Source organism: Pezoporus occidentalis, unplaced genomic scaffold, assembly GCF_034315485.1.
Source record: "Pezoporus occidentalis ecotype Australia unplaced genomic scaffold, CSIRO_AGI_Poc_V1 ctg299, whole genome shotgun sequence".
Taxonomy (NCBI): domain Eukaryota; kingdom Metazoa; phylum Chordata; class Aves; order Psittaciformes; family Psittacidae; genus Pezoporus; species Pezoporus occidentalis.
Window position 1 is genome coordinate 323,021 of NW_026914929.1, and position 19,050 is coordinate 342,070.

At 61.5% G+C, this 19,050-nt stretch overlaps 2 protein-coding genes across 6 annotated transcripts; one reads left to right on the forward strand and one right to left on the reverse strand.

The window, feature by feature from the left end:
• Nucleotides 1–9,717, reverse strand: MEF2B (myocyte enhancer factor 2B). Of its 5 annotated transcripts, none has more exons than XM_062626860.1 (9): nt 9,533–9,717; nt 3,423–3,502; nt 3,029–3,232; nt 2,824–2,952; nt 2,586–2,748; nt 1,472–1,617; nt 1,191–1,302; nt 1,014–1,107; nt 2–568 (listed from the first exon to the last, which is right to left on the reverse strand). In XM_062626860.1, the coding sequence occupies exons 2-9, from the start codon at nt 3,474–3,476 to the stop codon at nt 262–264; spliced, it is 1,209 nt and encodes a 402-aa protein (XP_062482844.1). In that variant the 5' UTR covers nt 3,477–3,502; nt 9,533–9,717; the 3' UTR covers nt 2–261. The 5 variants fall into 5 exon arrangements, with proteins under 5 accessions (XP_062482847.1, XP_062482844.1, XP_062482845.1 ...); XM_062626861.1 differs by lacking the exon at nt 9,533–9,717 and adding an exon at nt 3,889–4,033; XM_062626863.1 differs by lacking the exon at nt 9,533–9,717 and having other exon boundaries at nt 1–568; nt 1,191–1,278; nt 3,423–3,597.
• Nucleotides 9,718–13,033: 3,316 nt separating this feature from the next.
• On the forward strand, nt 13,034–18,948 carry TMEM221 (transmembrane protein 221). The gene is made up of 3 exons (XM_062626865.1): nt 13,034–13,458; nt 16,851–16,936; nt 17,170–18,948. The coding sequence occupies exons 1-3, from the start codon at nt 13,169–13,171 to the stop codon at nt 17,685–17,687; spliced, it is 894 nt and encodes a 297-aa protein (XP_062482849.1). The 5' UTR covers nt 13,034–13,168; the 3' UTR covers nt 17,688–18,948.
• Nucleotides 18,949–19,050: the final 102 nt, after the last annotated feature.

Here is a 19,050-nt window from a genome sequence, read left to right on the forward strand (position 1 = left end):
TGGGGTCCCGGCCGGGGCTGCGGGGGGGGTCAGAGCTGCAGGAAGGGGGGGCTCAGCAGCCTGTGGGGGGCACCGGGGTGGGGAAGGGATTTGCTGGGAGCTGCAGCCCCGAGGTGATGGATGAAACCCCAGGGGAAGCCCTGGGGCATCGCTGACCCCCCAGGGAGCACTGCAAAGGGCTTCTTGGGGGTCTGAGGATGCGGATGAAGTGCGGGGCTCCCCTCCAGGCTCAGCCCACCCCCCTGCACCCCGTCGGCCTCGCTATCTCTGCCAAGTGTCCATGGCCTGCGCTCGTCGCATGGGGACGGGGACCCGCTGCTCCTCGGGCAGCGGCCGCGGGGGGGCCAGGGGGTACGGGTACCCCTTGGCGTAGTCGTCCCGTGGCTGATGGTCTCCGGGGCCTCGGGAGGCTTCGCTCAGGGAGGCCAGGCTGGCAGCGGGCGGCTGCGGGGTGCCCGAGGGGCAGCCCAGCCCCGGGGAGACCCGCTCCGACTTGATGCTGATGGCTTGGTGCTGCGGGGAGGCGCCGGGGGCCGGCTCTTCAGCAGGGGCAATCCGGCTGCTGACCCTGGGGAAGGGGAGCAGGAGTGAGGCCGGGTCCCCCTGCAGCCCCTGCCGGGGTGTGCGGGGTGGGGAGAGGCCGAGCTCAGCCCCCTCTTCTCCCTCGAGGGGCTGAGCACCCCTAAACCCACCTCACCTGGCTCTGCCCAGTCAGGCGCTGCTGGGAGCCCAGTGTGTGACTGGGAGGGACATGGGGGCCCCACCCCCTGGGAAAATCCACTTGGAAATAGGCTCTGCGAGCAGCGGCAGGAGCGGGGGGTCCTGGGGTGACCCCGTCTGCCCCAGTTTAGAGGAGAAGCAGAACAGACCCCAGCATGGTGGGAGAAGGGGCTGTGCCTTGGGTGCTGGCGTCACCCATGGCTGGGAGGTAGTACCCATGGGTGCAGCAGCTCCCCATTAACGGATTCATCCCCAGCCCCTGTCTCCCACCCTGTGGCTGTCCCCATCCTTACCCCAGTGCTGCCATGTCCCGTGGCTGCTGCCATGCTGTGGGGCCAGGCTGCAGGAAGCCGGGGGGTGGTGGGGCCTCACCAGCACCAAACTCTGCTGAGCAGAAGGCCAAGAGTGAGCAGGGGAGGTTTTACTGGGGGGGGGGCACAGTGTCCTGGGGCTGAGGGGGCAGGACTTACCAGCTTGGGCTGGGGTGAGGAAGGGGAAATTGGTGAGGCTGTGGCTTGGGATGCTGGAGCTGCTTGGGGTGAGCACAGGGCTCAGGGTCTGCAGAGCAGGGTACAGTGGTCGCTGTGGGAAAGCGGGTGCCTGCATCAGGCTTCGTGCTGCCAGCCCCTTGGGGAATCTATAATGCAGCATCCCCCATCCTCCCCCCCAACCTCCTTCCTAGTGACAGGGCCACGCTGTGCCCACGCAGCAGCAGGTACCACAGTGCTGGTGTCCCCCCCATGGCACTCACCGTGGCAGTGCCACCGCTGCGGCCGCTCACCAAGCTGCTGTGGGCTTCCCCACACCGGCCCTCGGCCCCCAGGTACAGCGGGGGGGGCGTCTTGGTGGCCAGGGCCCGGTTCAGGCTGCCAGCAGGGAAGAGGGGGTAGCCGATACCTGGGTGGACAGAGGGGCAGGAGGATGCAGGGGGTGACCCTGAAGGATGAGGGGCACCAGGGGGGATCCCCATGCCAGTGGCCCTGGTGCCCTCAGTGCCTTGGGTGCCTGCACGGTGCCATGCTCCAGTAAACCCACTTCCTGAGCAGCGGCACCACAGTGGCCACATGCTGCGAGTGGAAACGGTGGCTGGGTCCAGCCCTGGGGCTACAGCAGCCTGCAGACATCCCCCACTGGACCCTGCTGCAGGGAGCACCCAGCTCCCCACGGAGCAGCCTCCACAATAGGTACCTCCAGCATGCGGATGTCAGCCTAGGGCCACCACGCTGCCCCCACGGAGATGGGGGTGCTTCATGATGAGAATATCACCCAGATGCCCTCACAGCACCTCCACCCCCCCCCCGGGGATTCTGCTGGTCAAGCTCCAGCATCTTTTTCTGCTGCATGGCCCTGGGGACACCCATGTCCCTGTCACCACCTGGTCCAGTGCTATACCCTGGGCTGGATGAGCCCCTCATGCTGAGTGTGAGCTCTACCACACGGGAGGCTGCAGGGTGCTGGGTGCCAGCAGGGCACAGGAAGCATCTGGAGGGAGGCAGGGGCTGGTGTTTCCACAGCTCCCTGCCCACACACCCACCGCAGCCCCGCTCCTGGTAAGTCCCCGGGAGATGCTGTAAGAGGAGCTTTGCATGCGGTGCCTAGACGGGAAAATCCCTGTGGGGCCGGCAACGACAGGGTGCCCATGGTGAGGATGTGGTGCCATGGTGGGGACAGGGTGCCCCTGGTGGGGACAGGGTGCCCATGGTGAGGATGTGGTGCCATGGTGGGGACAGGGTGCCCATGGTGAGGATGTGGTGCCATGGTGGGGACAGGGTGCCCATGGTGGGGACAGGGTGCCCATGGTGGGGACGGTGCCCATGTTAACGTCTTTCTCCTTGCAGCACCCCTGGTGATGGATCCGAGCCTACCTGGGGGCAATGGCCCTGGGGAGCGTCCTGGTGGCTTCGGCGGTGCTGGTTTGAAGGCGGGCGGGCGGCCCTGGCCCTGCGGGGATGCGCTGGTGCTGCTCAGGGCCGCGGTGGTGGCCGGTGGGGAGCTGCCATAGGCTGCATCGGGCAGCGGTGCTGGGCTCTGCAGGGCGAAGCAGAGCTCAGGGGCAGGGAGGGGACGGGGACCTCGGGCACCCTGGGGACAGCAGCGACTCACATAAAACCTGGGTCGTGGCACCGACAGGTCCATGCCTTCGCTCAGCCTTCGCGCCTTCTCCTCGGGATCCGGCCCCTCGTCCACCTCCAGCTCGTGGCTCTCCAGCCCCAGCCCTTTGCGCTTCAGTGTCTGCGGGGAGCGGGGCTGTGAGCAGGGCCCTGTGGCCCCCCCCAACCCGGCCCTCCCGGCTGCCCCCTGCTGCTACCTCGAGGATGTCGCTGTTGGTGCGGCTCTCGTGGGGCTCGCTGTACTCCGTGTACTTGAGCAGCACCTTGTCCATGTCGGTGCTGGCGTACTGGAAGAGGCGGTTGGTGCTGTTGAAGATGATGAGGGCGATCTCGCAGTCGCACAGGACGCTCAGCTCGTACGCCTTCTTCATCAGCCCAAACTTCCGCTTGGTGAAGGTCACCTGTGGAGCAGGGAAGGGGACGGGATGCTGCCCTCAGCACCGCTGGATGCAGCCCCAAACCCTCCCCTTGCCTCCCCAGATCCACCTCTGGAGGACCCGTCAGTGATGGGAGCAGAGCGGCGTTGCCCCTTTCCATGGCCTCGTGGCTCCCTATCCCCCTGGTCCCCACTCGTCCCCATGCAGCTCCTACCTGCCGGTTCCGTTGATCCAATATCCGACTGATCTGGATCTTTTTCCGGCCCATTTTCACCTCCTACACGCCAGGGAGGGCTGGAAAAGAGCAAGAAGCCCCTTGAGCCTGAACAGCCAGGGGCAGCCGCTCGTGTGCCCTCACCCCTCCAGCCACCAAAATGGGTTTGGCTGGAAAAAAAGAGGCGTTTTCAGAGGAAATTTTGGCTTTTTTGTCCAGCAACAACTGCAAATGTTAAGAAAAAAAGTGGGAAATTCTGTGAGGAAAAAGGAAGAAAAGCCCCATAGCTCTGCCCAGCCGGTTCCACTGCCCCTGCTCCATCTCCCCACACACCAGCCCCAGGGACCTGCCCGGGCCGGCTGGAATGCTGTGGTGCTGCGATGCCAAGTCCCTTGCTGGGAGCATGGGATCAGCCTTTGCATCCCCAGTCCCCCATCCAAAGCCGTGGGGGCTGCTCCGCGCTCACCCCATGCACTGATGCTGCTCACGGCGGGGCCGAGGGATGGGAAGGGCGGTTATAAGGGAGGCCGGGCTGGCTGTGAGGAGGGTCTATAACACAAAAGGGCTGTTTTTAGGCTCAAATTTGGGGTTTTCAGACTAAATTTGACCTCCGCCATTCGCAGGTCAGGAAGTGGCTGCACGAAGAGACAGCAAAGCGAAACCACCCACCTCTTCAGGCCACGTGAGCCAGCAGTGGGAAGGATGAGGGGTTGGGGGACCCTGCATCCTTCCCTGGCTGCAGGGTGCCAGCACCCATTGCAGCCCAGCACTGTGCTGTGACACACACACACACACACCCCCGACATCTCCCTTGCTGCTGCAGCACCCCAATTCTTGCTCCTTTTGTTGTCCCCCAAAACCCATCAGGGATGCCCCGGTGCCACCACAGTACAGAGCTACGGGTGGTACCAAGATGCTCCCAATGGGACCCACCAAATTAGGGTGCAGACCTGGCCCAGCTTGGTCCCCACTATGCCCAAGCCATGTCCATGGAGCAAGAGTCAAGCTGGAAGCCAGTGGAGCTGGGAGCTCTGTGCTGTGGCTCCCTAGGGACCTCAGGCACCTCTAGAGCCCCCCAAGCTTGTCCAGCAGCTCCCCCATCAGAGGGATGCACCCGGAGGATGCAGGTTGGGGACCAGCCAGCCCTTTGCTCCCGCCATGCCCCAGCTTGTCCCGCTTCCCCTGCTGCCATTTACCATCTCGCTCAGCCTCTATATTTAGCTGATCACAACTAATTTTAATTTATGGAAGGAAATTGTGCTGCCGTTCCCACGGCCCTGCTGCCACCCTGTGTCCCGGGGCCCACGCACGGCACCAAGGTACAGGGGGTGCCGGGACCACCCCGCTCCAGCCGGAAAGAGCCAAAGATTCCCTAGTGGAAAGGCAGAGGTTTTCCCAACGATTGCTGCTGGGGCAGGGCCAAAGCTGCTTCGAACATCCCAGAACTGGCACCTGCAGCAGGTATATGGCTGGGGATGCCCTGAGGGGTCAGCTTTGGTCTACTGAGCCCTATGCCATGATCTGGAATTTGGGGTGCAGAGAGAGGAGCTGTTCCCCGGGGGGCTCCAGCTTGCAGCTGAGTTTGGCCTCTGACAGGTCAGGGGATGCTCGCCTGCATCCTTGCACAGCCTCACGCAGGGGGCATCTTTAAAGGCTCCATTAGAGAGAAGGATGAGTCCCCCCAGCTACAATGGAGCCAAGAAACACCCCCTCTTTGGACGGACCCAGCACCCCCAGCTCCTTGGATGCTGTAGCACCCCGATGCCTTGCTCCAGAATCCTGGTTTCTAGCTGTATGTGGAGTGCAGAGGTAGATGGTCCCTGCAGTGGCGCAGATCTTGCAAGTCCCTCCATGGCCCCAGCCTGGCCATGTCCACGCATCTGAGCTGCTTCAGAGCAGGGGACAGTGGACAGCAGCCACCTCAGGTACCAGCATGGCTCGGAGCCCTGGAGATGCCACATCTGCCCAGGCAGGGTGTTTGGGGCGGGGGGGGAATCCAGGACCCTTGGGGTGACACTGTGAGGGTTCTGGGTGGGTACCAGCACCCACGGGGCAATGCTGCAGGCGCCCCAGCCCAGAACAGCCAGCAGGGGTGCGAGGCAGGAGGAAGCAGCAGCACGTTCACAGCAGGGAAACCATCTGAGGCCCGTGCAACACGTGGGGTGGTTTCATCAGCCGCTCCCCGCACTGCTCCTTCCAGCACCGCTGCTCCTGGGACCCGCGGGGACTCGCGTGGCCAGGCCACTGCTGCCACCGGCACCGTGCCATGAGCCGGGGTCCTGCCAGGCAGGCGCAGGGCTGGGAGTGGATGCAGGCAGGGTTGGGATGCTCTAAGGGTTATGGCCTTGTCGGTTGTGGTGCTTTGGCCCCCGCAGTGCGGCAGGGCCCCAGCGCTCAGCTTCCCATGGATGAGTATCAAGGGCTGGGAGGGGAGGGGGAAATTTCACTGTGGATTTTAATTGCTGTGCCAGGCGATAAGGTGATCAGCAGTGCTATGGCTGCAGGCGATTATCACCGCCGGTGGGGACGGGCACAGCGATGCCACCTCTATCCTGTGGTCCAGCACAGTGGCATCCTCCAGCCCCGTCCTCATGGAGCAGCCTGGCTCCCATAAGGAGCTGGCATCCAGGGCGGGCTCATTGCTGTCCCCCTGAGTGGGAGGGAGCAGGGTTGGGGTGCTCGCACTGGAGGAACCCCCCAGCCTCTCATTGCGTTCACCTCCAGCGAGTCCCACCTCACACAAAGAGCTCCGTGCAGTGATGGGGACCCACAACGTGGCCCGGCTGCAGGGATGAAGGGACTCTTCAGCATCACCATTCCAAGCGATGCAAACAAACCCCAGCACCAGCAAAGCTCTCGAGCCCTCAAAGCCTTTCAGAGAGGAGACGCGTTCCCTTGCCTGGGCAGAGGCTCCGGTGCTGCCTGGCTTCCCGCCGGCCTCCTCTTCCTCCCACATGTGCTTATCTTTAGCCTGGGCTCTGCTTGCTTGCACGCACTGGGCTCGCTTCCACAGCCAGCACAGCCCCTCGTCCCCACCGTGCCTTTGCCAGCACCCCCAGCGCGGTGTCCCCCGGCTGCAGGGTCTATAATGAACCCCCCGGATGCTGCACATCTTTAGGGGTCATTTGCATCCCACTGGAGTGGGGGAACTCCCAATCCCAGCTCCTCATTAATGAGCTGAGACGAAGCGAACCCCTTGAGAGCGATGTGTTTTTCCGTATGCTGCAGCTCCAGCACGATGTGGGATGCTCACAGTGGTACTGGGGGGTCCTGGTGCTGCCTGTAACACCTTTCCATCCCTTTCCATCCCCTGCATGATCCCAGGAATGTTAATGTCACCAGGTCTATCCTGAAGTCAAAGTGGGTGAGGTTATTAGGGGAGTGTTTCTGTTGCTCCAGGGTCTGAGTGCTTCCCCAGTAACCACCAGGCCAGGGCCTCTGGGCTTCCCAGAGTTTCATAGTCCCATCTTTCCCATCTCCATGGGACAAAGTGCCCATACTGGGGAAAAAAGTCCTTTTTCACCAAATTTGGGGGATTTTTGTTGCAAATCTGAAAGCTGGAGGTGGCTGGGTAGGAATGGGAATGGGAAAGAGCGGCCAGCAAGTACTTGCTGTTGGCATTTGGCAGCTTCCAGAAAGTTTTTTTTGAGAAAAACAATGATTAAAGTGGGAGAAAGAGTTTCCATCCCATCTTTTACAGGGAGAAGAAGTGAGCTTGGCTGGGAAGGGAAAATCTGAGCCAGGAGCAGTGAAATCCCAGGGGAGAACAGCCCAGATGCTGCATCGCTGGGACAAGGAGGGCAACAGGCTTGAAACAGGGCTTTAAGGACCATCCGTTGTGGATGGACACATGGCGCTGGCTCTATCGTGAGCCGCATCCATCCTGCCTGGTGCTGTCCTGCTCCAAACTGCCGACATGGCTCCGGCTCTCAGCGGTCCCCAGGGAACGGCAGAGCTGGGGCCTCGTGGTGAAAGCAGCATCCCGAGCCCGGCGCAGGGAAAAGTCAAAGTTGAGCAGGGTTTCTGCCGGGGCAGACAGGCCCTTCTGCTTTTTATAGGTTGTTTAAACAGCAAACCAGTACAAACCAGAGCTGGGGAGCGGGCAAGGCAGGAGGAGCCTGCTGGGAAGCAGGGGAAAGGAGAGCTCCGTGGGGACGGGGTGCTGCAAGGGTGGGGACAAGGGCACCTCAGGGTGCTGAGGACAAGGGTAACCACCTTCCCCCATCTCACAAGCATCACCCCCTGCTATAACTCACTTATCTCCCCCATCGCAGCACATGGCCTGGCCACGGAAGTGCCCTGAGCTCTTCCAGAGCCAAATGCAGGCTTTGGTTGGGTTTGAAGAGACCTGGCCCCCTCCAGCCCTGGATCCATCCCGCTCGGTATGACACAGACCGAAAGTGCCCCCAGCGCCCGGCGCAGCCATAGGCAGCTGCCCTTGGGCAAAGCGCGGTGATGGGAGGAGGCTTTTCGGTTCCAAAATGACTGTGTGGAAGGAGGAAGGAGAGAAATGACCCTGAAACCCGAGGCAGCTCTTGCCCTTGGGAAGAGGGATGGACACACAGTCCCCATCCAAGGCTCAGACCACCTTTGTGCCCGGTGCTGGGAATGCTGCTCGCAGCAGCCAAGGGAAGGAACACACTGTTCCCACAGGGCTAGGCTGCCCCATGCTGCAGCTGGGCAGTGATAAGGGAAATGATGCCTGTTTGGTGATGGAGGGTTTGATGGGGGCAGCCAGAGGTTGCTGATGGCTGGTATTAGGGCTGCATGGCTTACAAACCTGGTTTGCTCCTGACAATCCTGCTGTAATTCTTGTGAAGAGAAGGGAAATCCAAGGACCTTAAATATACTAATTCCCCCCTCTATCCTTCTGGGCATCCCCATGGCAGCATGGCACACCAGACTCTCTGGCCTCCTCACTGCTAGGATGCTCCTCCCTGGTGTTGGAACCCAGATATCATCAGTGACCCGTGCTCAGGTGTTTGACATCCTAAGCCAAACCCGAGACCTGCATCTACATCCCAAATCCTGATCCCCAAGCTGCCATGGAGCTCCCCAACACATCACCTATGTGTGATGTGTTCAGCTGGCAGCCAGGCATGGAAAAGGGCCAGGATCCAACTCCCTGGCTGAGTCACTGACATTCCCTTCCCAACTGGTACCCCTTGTCCAAAGGGATGTGCGTGGACAGAGGGAGCAAGCCCCTGGAATAGGTCCCTGCCTTCCCACTCATCCACCAGGTAATTCATTACCTGTGAACGCATCTCAAGAGCCAGCAGCTCTTGGAAACTTTCTCTCATTAGAAGAGTAAATCCCTAGGGACGGGGACTCGGCTGCAGCAGGCAGGAGGATCTGGCAGAGCATCCACGTTGCTCTCCCCATGGAGGTGGATGAGCTGGGACATGATGGATGTGCCACGTGTTGGCGAGAGCCGTGGACAGGTCACATTCCCACTGGGAGCACGAAGGCCCCGGAATGCAGCTCAGCATGTGCCAGACCAGTGTGACACCCCAGCAAAGCCACGGTGGCACCAGGCCCTGGCCCTGCAGCGTTACAACTTCCTCCACGTCGAGCCACCAGCCCGCAGTGCCGTGCCTCAGTTTCCCCTCACGCAGTGGGCTCAGCCCCAGCGCCCCAAAGCCTCGGTGGGCCCGGGGGTGGGCAGGGAGGCGGCTGCGGGCCGGGGCCTGGCGGCTGCCGTCCAAGCTGCACTTTTGGGTTAAACCCGGGCGTTCCTCCCTGCACAGACACGAGTAAAAATAACCCCGAGCGCGGCGCAAACCACAGGCTTTTTATAGCCCTCCATCCCTAGACGGCGGGGCGGGGGACGGGGCTCCGCCGTGCTCAGACCAGCCCACGGGGCGCCGGTCCGGCCGCACCGGCACCTCCCCGGGCCGGCACTGCTTCCCCAGCCCCTGCGCCCCGACGGGGTTGCCGGCGCGATGCGTGCGGCCGTCTGCAGCGGAGGGGAGTCTGGTTAGGGCACAAGGACGCGGCTGGGGGAAGATCGGTGGCTGCTGCCCCCTCCCCTCTCCCCGGTACCGGCAGCACCGGCGTACAGTAGCGCCCCGGTGCGCCCGGGACCCCGCTCCCCACCCCGGGACACGCACCTGGACACCGGCTCTTCCTCCTCGGTAACTCCCCGCCGGCGCTGCCGCGGAGCCGTCCTGGCCCCGGTGCGGCCCCAGCGCCGTCGGGTCCCGGTCCCGGTCCCGGTCCCTGTCCCGGTCCCGGTCCGATGCCTGTGCGTGTCCCCGGAGCCGCGCGCTGCCCGCCCGAGCCGCGCCGGACACATTTGCATATCCCCGCCCATCCCGCCGAAAGATTTGCATACCGCAGCCGGGCTCACTCCCCATTGGAGGCCGCCGCAGGAGTGATTTGCATAGCCCTGCCTCTGTCGGGAATCGCGGCGGAGGGTAAAGTTGGGGAGATTAAGTAGGTCTTTGGGGGGCTGGAATGGGGTGAGGTGGTGGGAACCGGGTACTGGGATGGGGATGTGGCAGGGGCAGGATTGGATGGATTTGAGGGAATGTGGGGGCCTGGGATGAGGGTGAAGTTTGGGAGGTCCTGGGGGGTGCTCTGCCCTCGCGGGGGGGTTCAGACTCAGGCTGAGATGGGGGCTCCTGGGCGGAGGTTCAGAGCCAGGCTCTGGCTTTGTCCCATGCCAGACCCCCCTCCCTTGGTTTCGGGTGACCCCCTCACCCCTTTGGCCACAGGGTTGGGGGTCCTGGTCCCCAGCGCCCCCCAGAGCTCAGCAAAACCACAGCCAAAAACCCATCAGCTCGACACCCCCCTCACCCCCCCAGCTCCAAAAGGAAACCTCCAGCTCCCTCCCTCTCCGTTTTATATCTCACTGTTCTGAAAGCAGTGACCTGCTCGGGGGGCTGCCCCGTGCTCCCCCCCACAGCCCGTCCCCGTGCCACCAGCGAGGCCACCCTGCAGCGAGGGAGGCGGCCACGGGACACGGAGCTCACGCTGCTGGGGACCGGCCCCAGTTCAGCGCCTGCAGCAGCAAACCCCAACACTGCGGAGTCCGGGCACTGAGAGAGGGGGAACAGGCCCTAATGGCACCTGGGACAATCCAGCGCTGGGATTCCCTGGCACCATCCCCATTCCCAGCCCTGGGGGAAGGCGGCGGGAAGCAGCTCTGCACTGGAGCATCTCAAGCAGGGACCAGAGGATGCAGGTGGCCGTGGATCCTGTGGCTTGAAGCCTGTGAGTATGACCTGAGGTGGACTTTGCAGAGCGAAGGGAGGCAGACGCTGCTCTGTCACACAATGACAGACCCACAGAAGGGGTTTTCCCCTGGGGAAAGCAGAACCTGAACTCAAGGGATGCTGATGTGCCCCAGCTCTGTGTCCAAATCCAAACCTGACCCCAAAATCCACCCTGGAGAAGGCACTGCCCAATTCATACCCCTGCTCATCTCCTGTCCTTGTGTGGGTGCCTTGGTGGGTGGCTGTGCCGGGGGTCCTGCTCCCTCTGGCCATGGTCGGGGGTGAAGAGCTGACCAGGAGGTGCTCGGTGCTCGGTTCCCTCCGGGAGCATCTGTGTTTACATCAGCGATGGGGGAACTGATGCAATTCCCAAGGTGTGGGAATTACGTGTGCGGAGCTGCCGGGGCAGCAGGTGGGGAGGGGGTTACCAAGGGCTCACTGGAAACCAGCTCCCACACCAGTGCCATGGCAGGGAGATGTCCTTCCACCCCCAGTTACACCGGGGGGGCAGTCCCAGCCCCGGCGGCTTAGGAAGAGGGTTTGGAAAGATGGGAACTCTCTGGACGAGTCTTTCAGTGGCGGCTGCACTGGTGGGAAGGACGCATCTTTCTCAGAGCTGCTTTTAAAGCTCATGACTTACAGAGTCCAATTAACAGCCTGTTAATTAGCCCTGCTCGTAATCTCAGTTCATCCTGAAGAGGAGGTGGGAGGGAGAGAGAGTAGAAGTGCGAGACCATCGGCAGAGCCCAGTGGGGGACAACGCATCCAGATGCGCCTGGGCTGGACACACACAGGGTGGCCTTCACCTGCCTGGGTGTGGGACCACCCTGCCCTGTCCCCCCCCCTTCTCCTCGGGCTGCCCAGGGGCTTGGCCTGGCTCAGAGCCGTGTCCAGCCATGGCAGAGAACCCCCCTCTTTGGGCCCAAGGGCTGCCCAGAGCCCTCGGGTCTGCCTGGCTGCTCCCTGCAAGCTCCAGGTCAGCAGCTTCCAAGCTGCTTTGAGCTCCCTTTTGAGGCCCTTCCAGCCCTCACATCTTGGGGTCTGGGGGAGCCCCAGCTGCTCTGCACCCCAAGTGACACAGCCCATAGGACACCACTGAGCCCCATCACTCTCCTGACAAGGGAGAAGGGACAGAGACACCATCACCGGGAGCTGGTTTGGGGATTTTGGGCCAAGTGCCAGCGAAACGGGTCTGGGGACCAATGCCCCCCTCAGCCAAAAATGCAAGCGGGGCTGGAAACCAGCTGGGAGCCAAATGAGCGCTGCCTGCCAAGGCCAACACACCGCCCTTCAAAATAGCCCGTGTCCAGCCCCAGCTGGAGCGAAGGGTGCCAGCAGGAGCCACCCACGCGGGATGGGACGGGAAACCGGGAGTGCTCCTGTGCCAGACGGAAAGGTCACCCCGTCCGGATCCCACAGCCAGGCTTGGAATGGGCCCAGGCGCTGATGACACCGGGCTGGAGGAGGCAGCGGCACTGGCGGGGTGCCCGGGGAGGAGCACAGAAAGGCCCTACCCCTTGTCTCCTATGGTAGAGGAATCATTGTGCTGGGGACATGGGTTCCAAACCCTGCCTCAGTTTCCCCGCTGCTCCCAAGGCACAGGGTCTGTCTCAAGGTAATAGATGACGTGGAGAGTGAATTTTCCCGAATTAATCCTCCTCAAATCCTCCCTGATTCCCAAGCGGGGCAGATCCCAGGGGAAAGGGCGCTTCTGCTTCCCAGGATATTTATAAATGACACGGGAAATTTGTCCCAGCCCCAAGGACAAGGGGCAGGGCATCACCTCGTGGGTCTTTTCTCAGCCTTCTTGGACTGAGAACGCTTTGGGTGCTTGCTCCTGACCCGTCGAGGGTGCTGCGGCTGGAGGTGGAGTCTGAAAGCATCTCTGCAGCAGGTTTAGGCCACCACCGTGTGCCTTTCTTTCCATCCTCATCCCCGCTCACTCCACGCCAAGGCTGGGCTAAGGTTGGTGGGGTTGATCCCAGGATTTTCCCAGGGAAGCAGGCCCTGGGAACGGGGAGAGATGACGGGAGCAGCGGGATGCACCGTCCGGAGCTGCTGCTGCTGCCCCCGCCCGTCCCTCCGTCCATCCAGCCCAGCCCAGACGCGCTCCGAGGAGCTCCCCGGTCCGGTTCCGGTCCCTGCATCCACCCAAAGCCTTAACCGGTCCGAGCTCTCTCGCGGCCCCGTCGTGGGGCGGACGCTGGGCGGAGCTGCCCGGGGAGGGGATCCAGGTCCAGGGGGATCCCGCGGCGAGGGGCCGGCCCGGGAGGGAGGACCGGCCCGCCCCTGCGCGGGGAGGGAGGCGCACGCCCGGCACGGCCGCAGCTCCGCCGTCCCGGTGCCGGTTCCCGGTCCCGGTGCTGGTTCCCGGTCCCGGTGCCGGTTCCCGGTCCCGGTGCTGGTTCCCGGTCCGAGATCCTGCAACTGGAGCACGGGGGGTGAGGACAGCGCACGCAACTTCGGGGCGCGGAGCGAGTCTGGGGGCCCGCTGCCCTCCTCGTCCCGGTTCCCGGTACAGACCCCGCCATGCCCTCCGCTTACCCGCAGCGGTCCCTGACGGTGCTGTTGCTCTTCGGCACGTTGGCCGCTGCCATGGCTCTGCTCGCCTCCAGCCTCATCTTCCAGCTGCCGTCGGGGCGGGTCGGTCTCGGTGCCGGTCGAGGCGCTCTGCCGGAGCCGGCGGCCGCCGTGCTGCTGCCGGTATCGGCCGTGCTGGCCGCGCTCTGCCTGGTGCTCAACGTGAGCTGCCTCCTCCTCTGCCTCCTCCACGGCTACTTCAGCACCGAGCTGTGCCGGGGGCAGCCCGGGCCCGACCGGTGAGAGCGGCGGCGCGGGGGCTGCAGGTTGGGGGGCCCGGGATGCAGGGGGGGCTCACAGGGATCTTGGGCAGTGGGAGGCTGCGCGGGAGTGGAGGGCTGGAGGGGAAGGAGGGTGCTGGAGGGGCACAGAAGGGATTGGGGGTGCAAGGAGGGCTCGGGGTGCAGGGTCCTGTCACAGGGTGCCTGTCCCCTTGGCACAGGCTTACACACGGCCATGCCGTCCCCTTCTGCACCCCAAACCCCACCTTTGCCAGGGCCCTCCCAGGCACTGCCTGTGCAAAAAGGGGCTGCGAGGATCAAGCGATGCTGGGCACTCACTGAGCATTTGTCCCTAAATTCACCATCATCATCCCTGGGAAGCAGCGTTATCTCTGGCCGATGAACCCCAAAACCCCTTTGGGTGCAAGGAGCAAGTTTATAGCAGCTGCACTAATACATAACAACCCTCTGCAAAGCAGTGCATGCATCGGGGTCCCTCTCTGAGCTTACAGGAGTGTGTTGGGTCACCCACACCAGCCCTGGGACCAGGGCAAGGAGAATGTGCTGGGCCTGGCTGCAGTACCCAGGAGCACCCCACATTTGTCCCTTTGCAGTGGGCTCTGCTGGGGTGACTGCCCAGGCCACTCACACAGCACCAAAATGACCCCAGGCCTGGGATCATTAACCATAGACATGTGTTGACTTAATCATTACCAGCACATTTACACCTACAAAACCATTTCCAAAGCAATTCCTCTCCCCTTCCTTGGTGGGGAGGGTTGGTGGCTCCTCTGCCCAGCACCGGCTCCACTCCTGGGTTAAAAGATAAAACCAACTTGTGAATAATCAGATTTAAAAGCATCTTGGTGGAAACTGGTCCCCACAGGACCACTTTGGGCCCACTCTGACCTAAGCAAGACAAAACTCATTTAAAGGAACTGATAACAGTTCCTTTTGTCCCTAATTAGAGAAACCCATCAATGCGCTGCATGGAGCACCGGGGCTGGAGGCACTCCAGCATCTCCTCTCAGCATCTTCCAAGTGAAGCTGATGCTTCGCAGGCTCATTAAGGAAGGGGAGCAAAATATTTCTGCAAAACACAAAGTCCCTGCAGCCAACTCTGCTCTGGGAGCTGGGTCACTGCTGGCAAAGGGGCACAGCAGAGAACTCCCCCTGCGCTGTGAGTCTGCCTGAGCTCTGTGTTGATCTGTGCTGGGAAATGCTCCATTTCAAGGTTGGGAGGGTCAGCTTGGATGACCCCGAGTGCGAACCAGCAGCACTAATCAGGCAGCCAGATGCAAAGTCACAGGTAGAAGACAGCCCAGGCTCCAACAGCAGTGACTCCTTCAAGGATTTAAGGGACAGAGCAACCATTGCAGGGCTGCAGAACCTGCTGGTGTCTCACGGAGCAGGAGAGCTCTTCCCAACCAACCTGCTTTTAAACTGTTTCTGTGCTCAGAAGCTGCTCTGGGCTTTGCCGCAGGCGACACAAGGCACTGGGAGCCCCGGCTCGGTGTCCCTCTGTAGCGGATCTGAAGCTGATCACTTCAATGTGGCCGTGCCTCAGTTTCCCCAGCTGCACACTGAGGGTTACCCTCGCGTCTGGGAGGGAAAAGGCAGGACTTCGGGACACAGAGATGCGGTGGCCCAGGCAGCGCGATGCCGGTTGCTGCCGTCTCCTCGTGGCCTCCTTTCATTAGGGGACCCGCTCACGTCCCAGGGACCTTTCCCACGTCGGGGCTGTCACACTGAATTACCGCTCCACGGCTCAGCGCTGCGCTCAATGGCCCGCGCCAGCTCCACACAAAGTCCTCCCCCCAGTCCCCCCCGCCGCAGGTAATTAATGAACCCAAGCGGCTGCTCTTCCCTGGGGAGCGGGAGCGGGTCCAGGGGCTGCCAATGGCCCCTGCCTGGGGGTCCCTGCGCAGGTGGCAGTGGCCGAGGGGCTGCAACAAGCCCAGGAGGAGGGGAAGGGGCCAGGCCATGCTGGGGTGGGGGGGGGGGGGCACAGCCAGGGCACCGCAGCCTCCGCTGCCCAAGTTCCACCGTGGGGTGGAAGGAGCTGGATGCTGCAGGGGTGCAACACAAGAGCTGGTCCTGCAGCACCAGGAAGGTTGTGCTGCTGTTGCTGCAGCCCTTTCAGCTGGTCCTGCCAAGCCAGGGCACGTTTTCCTACAGCTCCCTGGGATTCCTGGACATGGTCAGTTGTTTCAAGGGACTGTTTAATAGAATCCCAGCCTGGTTTGGGTTGAAGGGGCTTTAAAGCTCATCCAGCTCCAACCCCTGCCACAGGCAGGGACACCTTCCCCTAGAGCAGCTTGCTCCAAGCCCCTGTGTCCAACCTGGCCTTGAACACTGCCAGGGATGGGGCAGCCACAGCTTCTCTGGGCACCCTGTGCCAGCGCCTCAGCACCCTCCCAGGGAAGAGCTTCTGCCTAAGAGCTCAGCTCAGTCTCCCCTCTGGCAGGTTCAAGCCATTTCCCTTATTCTGTCCCTACAGGCCCTTCTCCAAAGCGCCCCTCTCCAGGTTTCCTGCAGCCCCTTTAGCCACTGGAGCTGCTCTCAGGTCTCCCCTTCAGGAGCCTTCTCTTCTCCATGCTGACCCAGCCCAGCTCTCTCAGCCTGGCTCCAGAGCAGAGCTGCTCCAGCCCTCTCCTACTGCAGTGTCCAAGCATCGCAGTCCTGCCAGTATCTCTCCAGGCACCCCTGAGTTGTCTGGCACTCATCTGTCAACCTCCCCCCTGGCCACACTGCACTGCATCCCCCAGCTACCGATAACAGAGGCATCCTCTGCTGACAGCAGCCTCCAAAGCCAGGGAGGACTGAGGTTTGACAGGTCAATCTGGCTCCAAAGACATCCAAGGAGAGTTGTCGGTGGCAGGGGCCAGTGGTAGGTGGGAAATAAAGGCCCTGCTGGAAAGGAGCTGGACTTTTCATGTGTTTTAAACACAGTCCAAGTACCAAGCCCCTTCCAGACAAAAGGCTTGCAATTGAAACGGAGCACAGAAATCCAATCCCAAGGGTGAAGAGAGAACCTGGCCTTGCTTAAGTCAGTGTACCAGTACTTCACTTGTCATTCTTTATGGGGGAGGTGGGCTTCTTCCTTGCTTGATCTTCAGGGTTGGCTGAACGGGGGCAAATCACCTGCAAAAAGCCTCCATCCACTTGTCTCTCCCAAGCCCCTGAGCCCATCGGGCCTCTGAAGCACAGCAGCAAGGCAGGAAAAGCTTGAGCTGTCCAGTGATGTCTCCTGGCCCAGAGCAGTGCAACCCTTGTGACCTGGCTCTGAACCTCTTCTCTATGCAAAACCCGTTTCAGTTTCTCGGCAGCCTTCCCCGCAGAGCACCAGTGCTCCTCCTGTGCTGAGACCAGGAGCGCACACGGACCGTGTTCTCTCACCTCTCTCGCAGGGCAGACTGGTTCCTCCTGGACAGCCGCACCGTGCGTCACGCTGCCATCGGCCTCTTCTGCTGCGGGGTCTCCGTCTACCTGACAGGCAAGTGCTGGTCCCCCCCTTACCCCCTGCTCTCTGAATGCTTCTGAGCTGCTGAGTTTCTCCTTCAGCACCAGCTCTGTTTTGCAAATGGCTTTGCCAGCTCGTCCCTGTAGTGTGAGGTTGCTGTTCTTGGTGAGCAGCCTTCACCAGGGTTCCTCAGCTTGAATTCTACAAGTCAAATGCTTCCTTTTAGTCCTTCTTGTTCCTCAAGATGTTCCACGCTCTCCTTCCAGCTCTCGCCATCTACATGCTGCTGCTGTTTGAGCTGGAGGCCGGCATCGCCAGCGCCTGCATCCTCTCCTCTGGCATCATTGTGCTGCTCATCACGGTGACACACGCCCTGGTTCGGGCTTCCCAGGTTTCCCGGCGCGGCCGCTCCGAGGTCTCTCACACCCTGTATGAGAACGACTCTGCCCAGCACGGCGACTCCTCCACCAGTGATCTCAACAACAAGAACGTGGCTGCGCCCCGGCCTCGGCCCGAGATCCACCGGGAATTTTCCTTCCCCCCTTTCCTGGAGCGCAAATCCCAGCTGGGCTCCCCAGCCAGCAGCAACCTCACCTCCTCGGGCAGCCCCGGCCTCCGCTCCGAGAAGGAGAGTTACAACCTGCCCCGAACACACAGGACACTGTCAGCAGAGTCGGGTCTGCTGCAGGCACAGGGCAAGCCCTGGAACAGCATCACGCAGGAGATGAGGAACCTGATGTCTCGCAGACCTGGAGCCTCGGGCAAGGACTCGACTCTGGTGTGAGTGGAAGTGGGACCTTTTCTCCCCATCTCCTCCCAGACGACCTGCAGGCACCAGGGCCAAGATTTGCATCTGTATTTAGAGCTTAACGTAGGTCTTGCCTCACCAGAGCAGGGGGTGGCTGTGTTCCCACCATCATGCTTGGGGGTCTGTGCAGCCACTGCCTGATGCTCTTTGATTTATGGAGAAGACACCACCTCCACTCAAAGCCAAAAGTCCTCAGCTGTAACTGCAGCAACGAAATATGTGGGTGAGAAGAAGCAAGTGGACCTTGTCCATAAGCAGACCTACTCTCCTTCTCCAGCAGATCCCAGCCGAGTTCTCTGTCCATCACTCCCTGCCTTCTGCTGCCTCCTTCCTTCTTCCTCCCCCATCCCAGGAGCCACCACTACACCAAGGCAGATCATACAACCACCCATTGGGGTGCAGCCAGGCAGGGGGTAAGAAAACAAGGAAGATTGAGGAGCAAGTGAGATGGAAGCAGAGGAGGCTGCAAGCCACAGAGGGTGGGTTTGGCGGGGCAGAGAGCCTGCTGCTTGGTCACCAGCATGTCTGTTCTCTGAGCAGAACACAGTTTGCTGAGCAGGGCCACCAACAGCTCTCCACAAGGAAAGGGTTGTGCTAGAGCAGCCCTGGCTTTGCTCAGCAGTGGAGGCACCTCAGAATTACCTGGGTGCCCCCAGAGCAGCACAGGCTCTCAGAGCTGAGGTTCTCCAAGGGGTTTGCATTGGCGCTGCCGCTCCTAGGCTGTGTGCAGGGCAGAGCACAGGTACTAAAGGCAGTGCTGATGCCATGAAACACAAGCAGGTTCGGCTCACTCTATCCCTCTGACCAACACCTCACTGGTTACTCACAGCTTCACACCAGCCCTGCCATGGCCCACAGCAGCAGCACACCTGGTTCTTCCCCAATTCCTTATCATTCAGCAGCTAGTAAAGCATTTCAGGGAGGGAAAAGAGGCCACCAATTCAGAGATTCCCTCTCCCCTCCCTTGCTATTATCCTGACAGGCACCCGTTACCCTGAACACAATACAATTCCTTTGGGAACTGAGTTTAGCCCTGCTTTGATCCCTGCATCCTTGGGAAATTCTTCAGCAGAACAGAAGTGATTCCAGGAGAGATGAACGCTGAAGTTGCATCCACTGTAAAGTGCCCTCCAAAGCTGTGCACCGGCTCTGCTTCCCACTGCAGGACAGGGGATGGAGACAGCCCTTTTCTTGTTGGCTTTATGAAGAACAGGACAGTTCCTTTTTCCTTTGAAAGGCTCCAGCTCTGCATGTCTTTGTTTTGCTCTGTGCCCTCTGAAACACGCCGAGCCAGCAAGCTCCAAGAGCCCTCAGCCCGAGGCAAGCAACAGGGGGAGGT